The 11,313-nt window shown below is 39.8% G+C and overlaps 1 protein-coding gene across 2 annotated transcripts in view; it reads left to right on the forward strand.

Annotated features, from left to right (window-relative positions):
* The window catches only part of LOC122060549 (oligopeptide transporter 7-like), a 13,635-nt gene extending 4,802 nt beyond the window's left edge, over positions 1-8,833 (forward strand). For both annotated transcript variants that reach the window (XM_042623679.1, XM_042623680.1), the window contains exons 4-6: positions 6,907-7,476; positions 7,563-7,818; positions 7,904-8,833. In XM_042623679.1, the coding sequence (XP_042479613.1) occupies positions 6,907-7,476; positions 7,563-7,818; positions 7,904-8,692 (1,615 nt within the window). In that variant the 3' untranslated portion in view covers positions 8,693-8,833. The remainder of the gene's footprint in view (positions 1-6,906; positions 7,477-7,562; positions 7,819-7,903) is intronic.
* The last annotated feature ends 2,480 nt before the right edge of the window (positions 8,834-11,313 follow it).

Below are 11,313 nucleotides of genomic sequence, written 5' to 3' on the forward strand. Positions count from 1 at the left end.
TCTTGAAACCCAACTTGCACAAGTAAGAATCCAATCTGGAGTACCATGCCCTTGGAGCTTGTTTCAAACCATACAATGCCTTATTCAATCTGCACACAAGAGTGGGGTCCTCACTCAGCTGAAACCCATCAGGCTGCTCTATGTAAACCTCCTCTTCCAAGTTTCTATTTAGAAAAGCTGATTTGACATCCATCTGATAGACCTTGAACCCCTTGTACACTGACAAAGCCAAGAACATTCTGATAGCCTCAAGTCTTGCCACTGGAGCAAAATTTTCCTCAAAATCAATGCCTTCCACTTGAGCATACCCTTTGCATACAAGTTTTGCTTTGTTCCTCACCACTTGACCATCTTCATTGAGTTTATTTCAAAAAACCCATTTAGTACCGATCACATTCTTGTCAACTGGGCTAGGGACTAGATCCCAAGTGTGATTCCTCTCTATCTGATCAAGTTCTTCATTCATGGCCTTCATCCAACTCTCATCATTGCTTGCCTCATCAACAGTTTTTGGTTCAATCTTCGAAAGAAGAGAGTATGTGTTGGTCTTCATTCTTCTAGTCTGAACACCTACAGTGGGGTCACCAATGATTAACTCATCTGTTTTCTGTTGATCAACTCTGTTGTGTCTCCTCTGCTCATCTGAATCTACCTCATCCTGTTCAACATCAACCTCATCTTTGCTTTTGAGTCTACTATCAACCAGATCATTCTCATCATCAAGATCTTCAAATTCTAGAAGTTCATTTCCTGAGCCTGAAGGAATATCCCTTTTTTCATCAACTGTGACATCAGCACTCTCTACAATTTTTCCAAGTCTGTTGTAGCATCTATAGGCCTTACTTGAAGTAGAATAACCTAAAAATATACCTTCATCAACCCTATCATCAAACTTACCCAAATCTTGGGTTGTGTTCTTGATATAACACTTGCTACCAAAGACCTTGAAGTGTCTTGCTGTAGCCCTTCTTCCAAACCAGATTTCATATGGAGTCTTGCTTTCATGAGGTCTCAACATACATCTATTATGGATGTACACTGCAGTTAGAACTGCCTCCTTCCAGAACTTTTTACCCATGTCATTCTCTGCCAACATTGTTCTAGCCATGTCTTGCACTGTTCTATTCTTTCTCTCTGCAACACCATTCTGTTGGGGTGTTCTTGGAGCTGAAGTTTGTTTCCTGATACCATGCTCATAGCAGTATTCTTCAAAATCATCCCAACTGTACTCACCTCCTCTATCAGATCTCAGACACTTTATCTTCTTCCCTGTCTGATTCTCAACTTGCTTCTTAAAGATCTTAAATCTTTCTAAAGCCTCTGACTTATGTTTCAAGAACATCACCCACACCAGTCTTGAATGATCATCAACAAACAACATGATGTATCTCTCTCCTGAGGTGCTAGGTGTCCTCATAGGACCACATAGGTCTGTGTGAATCAACTGCAATGGAGAACTGGAATAATACTCCTTAGACTTGTAGGAGATTCTGGTTTGCTTTCCCTTTTGACAAGATGCACATATAGGATTGGAGAGCTTCTTCAACTCAGGAACATCTCTCACTGCCTTCTTTGAAGAAATCTTGGCAAGGTTCTTGAAACCAATATGCCCAAGCCTTTTGTGCCACAACCATGTCTCCTCATCTATGTTAACCATGCAAGAATCTTTCTCTAACTCTGTCAAGGTGTACAAATTCCCTGAAGTTCTCTGTCCAGTAGCTACAACCTTTCCACTGCTTGATCTTCTTATCTCACACCCTTTACTAGTGAAAGTTACTTCATGCCCTTTGTCACAAATTTTACTGATGCTGAGAAGATTGTGTTTGAGCCCTTCAACATACAAGACATTAAGGGATTTTACCTTCCCATGGTTCAAACTTATGGACCCCTTCCCTATAATTCTGGCACCATTGTTGTTGCCAAACTTCACGGATCCACCTTCAAAGTCATGTAATTGTTCAAACCTTTCCTTATCTCCTGTCATGTGGCTTGAGCAACCACTATCAAGAATCCATGGAGTAGAGTCTCCTTGAGCCTTAAAAGCTCTATGAATAACAAATGCTACTGCATCTTCTTCATCTTCTACTCTCTCTCTCTCTCTGAATCGAAACTTTCTTGACAGATTTAGATTTCTTTGCTTTCTTCTGTCTTGAGAACTGTCTCTCCATCTCATCATCTTCTGTGTTTTTGAAAACTCTCTGCTTACCTCTGTTCTCCTGTCTTTGTGGGGGAAATATAGTTTTACAATTCTTTGCAATATGTCCAAGGTTGTTGCATCTGTAATATTCAACTGTTTCCTCCATAAGGGGTACAAAAGGATTTCTGTCCACATAACTCATTGGACCAATGTTGAACTTGCAATATGAGATCTTGTGTCCAAAAGTGTTGCATTTGTAACAATAACCTTGAAAGGTGTGCCTCTGCATCACATGTTCCATCTGCCATCTGTAAGGAGCTCTGAAGTTGTCAAATGCTCTAGGCCTCTGTTGAGGACCTTGACTGTATCCATAGCTCTCTGCTCTCCTGCTTGGCCTTGCCAACTGTGGTTGTCTAGTTTGGTTAGTCTTATGGAATATAGATGGATTTCCTCTTCTAGTTGGACCAATCGGTACTTTATCTTTTTGTACTGCTCTCTTGACATTGCCAGCAGTAGTAACATGTGCCTTTCCTCTTTGAGCATTCCTATCATTGACTTTGATAGGATTATGTATTGTTCCCTTACCATTTGCCTTGGTATTTTTGGAAGAATCCCCAACAAATCGAAGCCCAAATTTGATGTGAGTCAATCTTTGAGCATTGATAATGTCATTAAGCTTCTTACTGCTAGGATGCTCTTTTGGTGTAGAGTCATCTTCAACATCTTCATTTTCTAAGTCTTATTTTTCAATCTCAGTTCTCCCATATTCTTCAACCTTAGCCTTTAATAAGGCTAGCTCATCTGCATAACCATCAAATTGTGCAAGAATCTCATATTGCTCCTCTAGTTGTGCTTTCAAAGTCACTTTCTCTAACTTAAGAGTGTTGCAGTCAATCGTTTTCTATGAGAGTTGATACTCAAGATCATCTAAGGTCTTTCTTGACTTATTGGCTTGATCTCTCAACTCAATAACTATTTATTTTTGCCCCTTAAGGTCTTGAGTGACCTTTTTCACTTTCTTCCTTTCTCTTTTAAGCTCTCTAAGGGCAACTGTAAGTTCAGCCTCTAGATGTGATTTTTCATCTTCCTCTTCTTCTTCTGTAGAATCTTCTTTGCTAGAAGAATCTTCTTTGTTTTCTTCCATATCTATTGAGACCGTGAACATAGCCTCATCATCTTCATCATTAGATGATTCTTCAGACTCTTCATCAGATATATCACTACATTTCTTAGAAACCAAACTTTTCTTCTTGTCCTTGCCTTTCTTGTATCTGTTTGAGAAGAATTTCTTCTTTCCCTTGAAATGACTTTTCTTTTCACTTTCTTCTTCATCACTTTCTATTTTTCCTTGGTTAGGACACTTAGCTACAAAATGTCCAACCCTTCCACAGTTGAAACATTTGAAAGGCAACTTGTCCTTATATTTTCCTGTTCCCCTTTTCGACTTTCTGGTGAAATGAGTTGTAACCTCATCTTCACTCTCATCAGTATCCTCCACAGACTGCTTCTTCTTCTCATTAATTTTCAAGTTTTTCATTGCCTTGAAAGCAGCCTGTTTGTCAGTGGACTTGCCCTTTTTCCATCTCATTTCAAGAGTTGTGAAAGTGCCATGCACTTGATCAAGAGTAATAGTGTCTAGGTCCTTTGCCTCTTCAATAGCTGACACCTTGGAGTCATACTTGGGCAACAAAGATCTCAGGATTTTTTGACAAACAATTGAATCCTCTAGATTGGCTCCCAGACCCCTAATAGAGTTGACCACTTCATTTACCCTAGTCATATAGGTGTCAATATTCTCTCCCTCTTGCATTAGTAGACTTTCAAACTGGCCTCTAAAGGTCTGAAGCTTTGCTTTCCTTATCTTTTCATCTTCTTCATAAATGCTCTTCAGTCTTCCCTAGATACCCTTGGCTGAGTCACAATTCATTACCTTAGCCATCACACTCTTATCTAATGCTGAGAATATTGCATTCACAACCTTTTGATTGTAACAATAAGCCTTTTTAGCTTCATTGTCAACCGGACCTCCTTCAGGTTCCTTGTACCCAATCAGAACAGATGCCCAAACATCATAACCTAGTGAACCTAGGTACGACTGCATTCTCCTCTTCCACAAGATAAAATCAAATCCATCAAACTTTGGTGCATGTCCTGAATGGCCTTCACTTGTCATACTGTCACTGCCACTGCCTTTGCCTTTGAATCACTCAGTTGTTGATCAAACTGTCACTGAGTATTGGCTCTGATACCAATTGTTGTAACCCGGCAGTCACTGAGAGGGGGGTGAATCAGTGAGTCCAATTCCGAACCCTAAAAACCTGTCCAATGTCTGGCCAAGAAAAAACTTGATATACCTGTCCCTGTTTGCACACAGTCGTATGCACACTCAGCCTCTCATAGGCACTTTCAAGTATGCACACTCATTCCACATTCCACGCACTTTAATATAAAATGCAAACAACAAGCACCCACAACACAGGATTTTTACGAGGTTCGGTAATTTGCCTACATCCACGAAGTAGTGCTTGTAAAGGCTTCGTACCTACTCAATACACTACTTTTGACTGCACCCATAGTCGGGAGCACCCACACCCAATTTTCTCAATCCGAAGCTGAGATGACACTCGTAGTGCCAATACAATGTGTAGCACCCACTACACGGGAGCACCCACTCTCGGTGCTTAGCACCCACTAAGCACACAATAAATACAATTAAATTGGGCTTATATCAATGCCCTACAGTCAAGCTCTGCCTAGCATATACATCCACAACTAGCTAGCATGCTTACAGTTCATCCACAACTAACCTAGCATGTATGCATTCTTCCACAACTAACCCTAACATACATACATACATATAATGTAAAATCAAAGGTTAGAGAATCTCACAACCGATTGCCTGGGATGACTGAAAACTTGTACTGACAAGTTTGGTGCTTACACCTTTTCTCTCCTTGGCTTCTTGCTCTTCAAAGCAAACACATCCTTACTTTCTTCTCTTCCTCCTTGGCTTTGAATTAATGTATCATTAACACACTTCAACCACCTCTTTTACCTTGATAAGGTGTAGCGCCAGTGCATCAAGAATTATGCACCTAACCAATCAAATCCTTCGCGCAAGCATCTATCTCGTCCATGTCAGCAAAAAATCTTAGCAGCCTTTGGATGGGCATCAAGCCTATGTGGTCGAATCTTGACCATCCATTTCACTTCCCTTTACTCCTCTTTATTACAATCAAGCCCCTGCCTCCATATATTTCAGTGCTTAAAGACTCCTTGCAACTCAGACCTTCAAAATCTTGAAATTACACAAAAGCCCTTCAAATTTCAAAAATAAATTCCGAAAAATCCACCCAACACCGAGAGCAACTGATGGATTTTCGGTTTGGATTTTCGAACCGACTTTACGGAAACACTTATAACTTTTTCATAAGATATCCGATCGAGATGAAACGAAGTGCGTTGGAATCATAACTGGATTCTCTACGACTTTTCAGAAGACTCAATCATCTGAATCATCCATGTAAAAAGACCAAAATGCCCCTAGACCTTTCCAATGACATATCTTTCTCATACGGAATCAGAACGCGATGAAATCAGAACCGTTTGAAAGATTGCATTTTTGTCGTATTGTTACATGGAGAACACTTCCTTTAAAAAATTCATCTTCAATGCCGAATTGCCCTTGACTGCCACAAATGCGGTAACTTCTTCATACGGAATCGGAATGCGACAAAATCAGATGCACTGGACTACATAAATTACAATCTATACTTTTTATGAAGAAATGATCTTCCAAAAATGTCATTTTCATTGCCTAAAATGCCCTCGATCGTAAATAGGCCAATTTTGTCAGTTTTGACCCAGAAACCTGCACCATCTATTAATGATGTATTAAACCACTCCATGCATACCAAGCTGCTCTGTTATCTCATTGGTGACACTGGACACTACCATGTCATCATTTTCATCCACATCACCCAAATTGGCCACGTCATCACCGCCTCGTGGCCGAGTTGCCAACAAGGACAATCATAAAACAACAGAAATTTAATCCTCATCATGTTTAAAGGTGACGCATGATCAATTAGTTATTGGAAAACCTGAATATTTTCTAAGTAATACCCTTATAAACAAGGGTTTCCTTCACTTTTGGAGAAAGAAGAACCCCTCACCTCTAGTGATTTGAACTTTTGATTGAACTCATATGTCATCATAAATTTCTATCCTCTACTAAACAATGCCGAAAACTTACAAAAATCCTTTGTGGGGAGGTAGTGAGTGGTAGTGAGGATCCAACAGATAGGATGCATGCTGGGCCCCCCAACTATTGAATCCTCACTGCCGGAAAAAAATCGTCTGCAATTCTGATCTTGTACAATTCCGTGAAATACTACCTTCAGAAGGTGACACGTGTATTGATACCAATGCAATGGTCTAGATCTGATTTAAATGCCTCTTCACTGATTTAATGCTTTATTAGTTGTACCAGATCTGGACCATTGTATTGGTATCAATACACGTGTCACCCCCTGAAGGTGGTATTGCACGGAATTGTACGAGATCGGAATTGTAGACGATTTCAATCCCTCACTGCCACTCACCACTCATTGCAGAGGATTTGAGTCCGTTGAAAACACCTCCCTCTCCCTAGTTAAACGGGTGTCTTCAAACGATCAAATAAAAGGGTGTGCTCTAATAGGGGTTTCTTTATTTTTATATTTTTTTTTCCTTTATTAACTTTTTTAATATTAAATTTTTTTTTGCAGGGCCTTACATGAGAAAGAAGAGAGGTCCAAGGGCGGTCTGACACGTATCCAGTTCTTCCTGATCGCCTTTGTATGCAGCTTTGCCTACTACGTCTTCCCTGGCTACCTCTTCCCCATGGTGACCTCCCTATCTTGGATTTGTTGGATATTCCCCAACTCTGTTCTAGCCCAACAATTGGGCTCAGGTCTCTATGGCCTTGGGATTGGTGCTATTGGTATCGATTGGGCCACAATCTCCTCATATCTTGGAAGCCCACTAGCCAGCCCGTGGTTTGCCACTGCCAATGTAGCTGTAGGCTTTGTTGTTGTCATGTATGTGTTAACCCCAATCACCTACTGGCTCAATGTCTACAAAGCCAAGACCTTCCCTATCTTCTCTGATGAGCTCTTCACCTCCACTGGTCAGATCTATAACATAACCAGTATCATAGATTCCAACTTTCACCTTGACCTTGAAGCTTATGAGAAGAATGGCCCTCTTTACCTTAGCACCTTCTTTGCTATGACCTATGGTGTGGGCTTTGCTGCACTCACTGCTACTGTTTCCCATGTTGCCCTCTTCCATGGAAGGTATAAATTGGAGTAGTTCATTAACTTAATTAAACAGAGAGAGTTTTTTGAATTTTATTGAAGACCCAATAAAAATTGGATTGCAGAGAAGTATGGGAGCAGAGCAAATCGGCATTCCAAGAGAAAACTATGGATATACATACCAGGTTGATGACCAGGTACAAGCAAGTCCCAGAGTTGTGGTTTGTGATCATCTTAATTGCTAACATTGCTGTCACCATCTTTGCTTGTGAGTATTACAATGACCAACTTCAGTTGCCATGGTGGGGGGTTCTGTTAGCTTGTGGCCTTGCATTCTTCTTCACTCTCCCCATAGGAATCATCACTGCCACCACAAACCAGGTTTCTTCTTCCTCTTCTGTGTGGTAAATCTTACAATTTGTATAGTAATATTTTAATCTTTAAATTGTTTGTGAAAATGCCACAGACGCCAGGATTGAACATCATTACAGAGTATATAATAGGGTACATGTATCCAGGCCGTCCTGTGGCTAACATATGCTTTAAGGTGTATGGATACATAAGTATGACACAGGCAGTGACCTTCCTGCAAGATTTCAAGCTTGGGCACTACATGAAAATCCCACCCAGGACTATGTTTATGGCACAGGTGGTGGGTACCCTCATAGCTGGGTTGGTGTACCTGGGGACAGCTTGGTGGCTAATGGAAACCATCACTGACCTTTGCGACACTTCATCAACAATATGGACATGCCCAGCAGACCGTGTCTTCTATGATGCTTCAGTGATATGGGGCTTAATTGGGCCACTTAGAATATTTGGGGCTCTGGGCACCTACGAGGCCATCAATTGGTTCTTCCTAGCAGGAGCTATTTTACCTGTGTTAGTATGGTTGGCGCACAAGGCATTCCCTAAACAAGAATGGATTCGGCTCATTAACATGCCAGTCTTGATTGGTGCGACAGGGATGATGCCACCAGCGACTGCAGTGAACTACTCTAGTTGGATCATTGTTGGGTTCCTATCTGGGTTTGTTGCGTACAGGTATCGAAGGGACTGGTGGCAACGCCACAACTATGTGCTTTCGGGGGCACTGGATGCAGGGCTTGCCTTCATGGGTGTGTTGTTGTACCTGTGCTTGGGCTTGGAGGACATCAGCCTTAGTTGGTGGGGAACCAACTTGGATGGCTGTCCCTTGGCAACTTGCCCCACTGCCAAAGGGGTTATGGTTGAAGGCTGCCCTGTTTACAGCTGATCTAATGTATAAACATTCATTCATTACTCACTACAAGCCCACCACGTTTCTGTATAATTTACACAGTGAAGCAATAAGAAACAGGGGTTCACAGAAAAGAAAAATTTACAGTGAATAAAATAAGAAGGTATCTTGCATAAATTAGAGGAGTTTGAGATGAAACCAATATGGTATATTTTTTTTTTTTTACTTGGATATGTAATCCCTTTCCTTAGTGAGCAAAAACATAGAAGTGCTACTTTGCCCAAGTTCTCCAAGACCTGCATGAGAGAGAGAGAGAGAGACAAAGAGAGAGAGAAGATTAGCACCAAGGAAAAAAAGCATTTATTTACCATTTTGCCCTCTTCCATCGTATTAGATTTGCCCCTTACTTTCTTCATTCATCCGATTGGAAAATCTGACAAACATAGTATGAGCTCGTTATTGCTCCTTTTTGTTGACCTAGTTTTCATTCTCTAGTTTCATGTTTTGATCCTTTTTGGTTCTTTTTGTTTGTTGGGGCCTAGTGCCTCTTGTAAGTTTTTCTTTTCCGTTTTAATATATATTTTTAGCAAAAAAAAAATTGAATCCCTGCTTTTGGAGCACAAAACAGTTTTGGAGAACAAAATAGAAGACTTGTCCAGAAGATGATGCTATTTCATCAACATGCAAATGAGCCAAATCCTTCCTTCTCTCCCCTTGTACTTTAAAATACCTAAATTATCCCTCCTTTATTAAATGAATTAGGACCTCCGTTTTACTACTATTCCTCCTCCTCCCTCCAACTCAGATAAGATTCCTCTCCATAGAGCCCAGAGACCAGAGAGTAATTCTAAGATTGGGGTGACCTAGGGACACATGCCCAAGATCTCCCAGCCCTAGGGTCACTCTCTAATCCTTGGGTTCTATGGTGAGGAGCCAGATCACCCAACACAACTCACCTTGCCCCACTACTGCCATCGCCTCACCTATCCCCACCACAGGGATGGGGACTAAGTCCCATGACCCTGTCTGGGACTAACTCCCATGACTCTGTCTATTCTCAATGAATAGAAAGTTCATTTACCAATCAAGTTGGGTTTGAGACTGTTCCACAGTTCGAGTTGAGCAGGTATCAAATTTCAAGATCGAGAATGATTTGTTATTTTGTAGGTTTGTTTGTGTGGTCATGTGAAGGTGTCTTTCTTATTTGGAAAAATAAACACATTATGGTCCATTTGATACAGATGGCTATAGATAGAAAGAAAGCTACCTGTGAATAATGGTGGATGGAATAAGAAGAATACAAGAAAAGAACGAAATTTAGCTACAACCTCTCTGGCAACCAAAGAAATGTAATCTTAAAGGTTCACAATTACGCTCCTAGATTTTAGTATTTTCTAAAATACCCTTTAAGATTCCATTACGGGTGAAAGCCAAGATTTTTTCTGAAAAATACTGGGCAGGATTACTTGTAATTCCAATTGGCAAAAATTTCTAAATCAGTTTGACTTGGCTTATGTCTTCAGCAAAAGAATCCGCTCCCACCTCACTCCCTTTGGTCTCATTATCTCATCCTATTTCTCCTTTCAACCCAGTTCTTACCAGGAAGCAAATTGTTAGAACAAACACCAAACTGATACGAAGAAAAGAAACACAGATTCACAGAGCCATTTGCTATCATCACATATCTCAGATAAAAAATCTCATTCGGGTTGCCACAAAAAAAAATGTCAAAATGGATCATTCTTCAAACGAATCATGAATTTGAGACAAACATAACACAAGCAGAGACAATTACCCAACACAAAAATATTAAAATGCTTTCCAATACAATAATCAAGTATTAGAAAGAAGAAGCAGAGGAGCATGAGCAAGGACAAGCTCTAGTTTGCTCTGTTCATGATTGTACCAGTTCAGTTATTTGAATTGGTAATGTCTAAAAGGGAATTAGTAATGATACCATCATTACCTATTGTCTCAATTCCCACATCAGTCTAAGTGAAATGGCCACAACTAGAACTAATAATGTTCCTTCACTGAAGTTGTGTTTGGTAGGCAAGAGAAGAAAAAAGTACAAAAATTATACTATTTTCTTAGTTTAAAAAATTTCCATTATGTTTGGTGTGTCCTTGATCGTAAGATTCTTTTTTTGAATTTCAAAAATCACCTGCGAATGGTAAAGCTTTCTTTCGCTGCAAAAAAAAAAAGCCTAAAACACAAGAAAACATAAGAAAATAGAAAACATTTTCTTTTCTTTTTTTCTATTAGTAGCTAAACATACAAAACCTTTTATTTTCTTACCATTTTATTTCTTTTCTTCTCTTTCCTAATTTTTTTTTTTTCTTCTCTTGACAACCAAACATAGCCTAAAATACAAGAAAACACAATAAAATAGAAAAAAAACTTTTCTTTTCTTTTCTTTCCTTCTATTGGTAGCCAAACAGACTTTTTTTTCTTTTTTTTCTTTCCATTTCATTTCATTTCTATTCTTTTCTTTCCTAGATTCTTTTTTCTTTGCATTTGTTTTCTTCTCTTCTCTTGGCTACCAAACACAACCTTAGGATTGTAAGGGATTGTGTTTGAAGGCTGCCCTGTTTACTGATCTGTATTTATATAACATTCATTCATTACTTACTCCAAAGCCTACCACTTTTCTGTAT

Source organism: Macadamia integrifolia, chromosome 14 (genome assembly GCF_013358625.1).
Source record: "Macadamia integrifolia cultivar HAES 741 chromosome 14, SCU_Mint_v3, whole genome shotgun sequence".
In the NCBI taxonomy this organism is placed as follows: domain Eukaryota; kingdom Viridiplantae; phylum Streptophyta; class Magnoliopsida; order Proteales; family Proteaceae; genus Macadamia; species Macadamia integrifolia.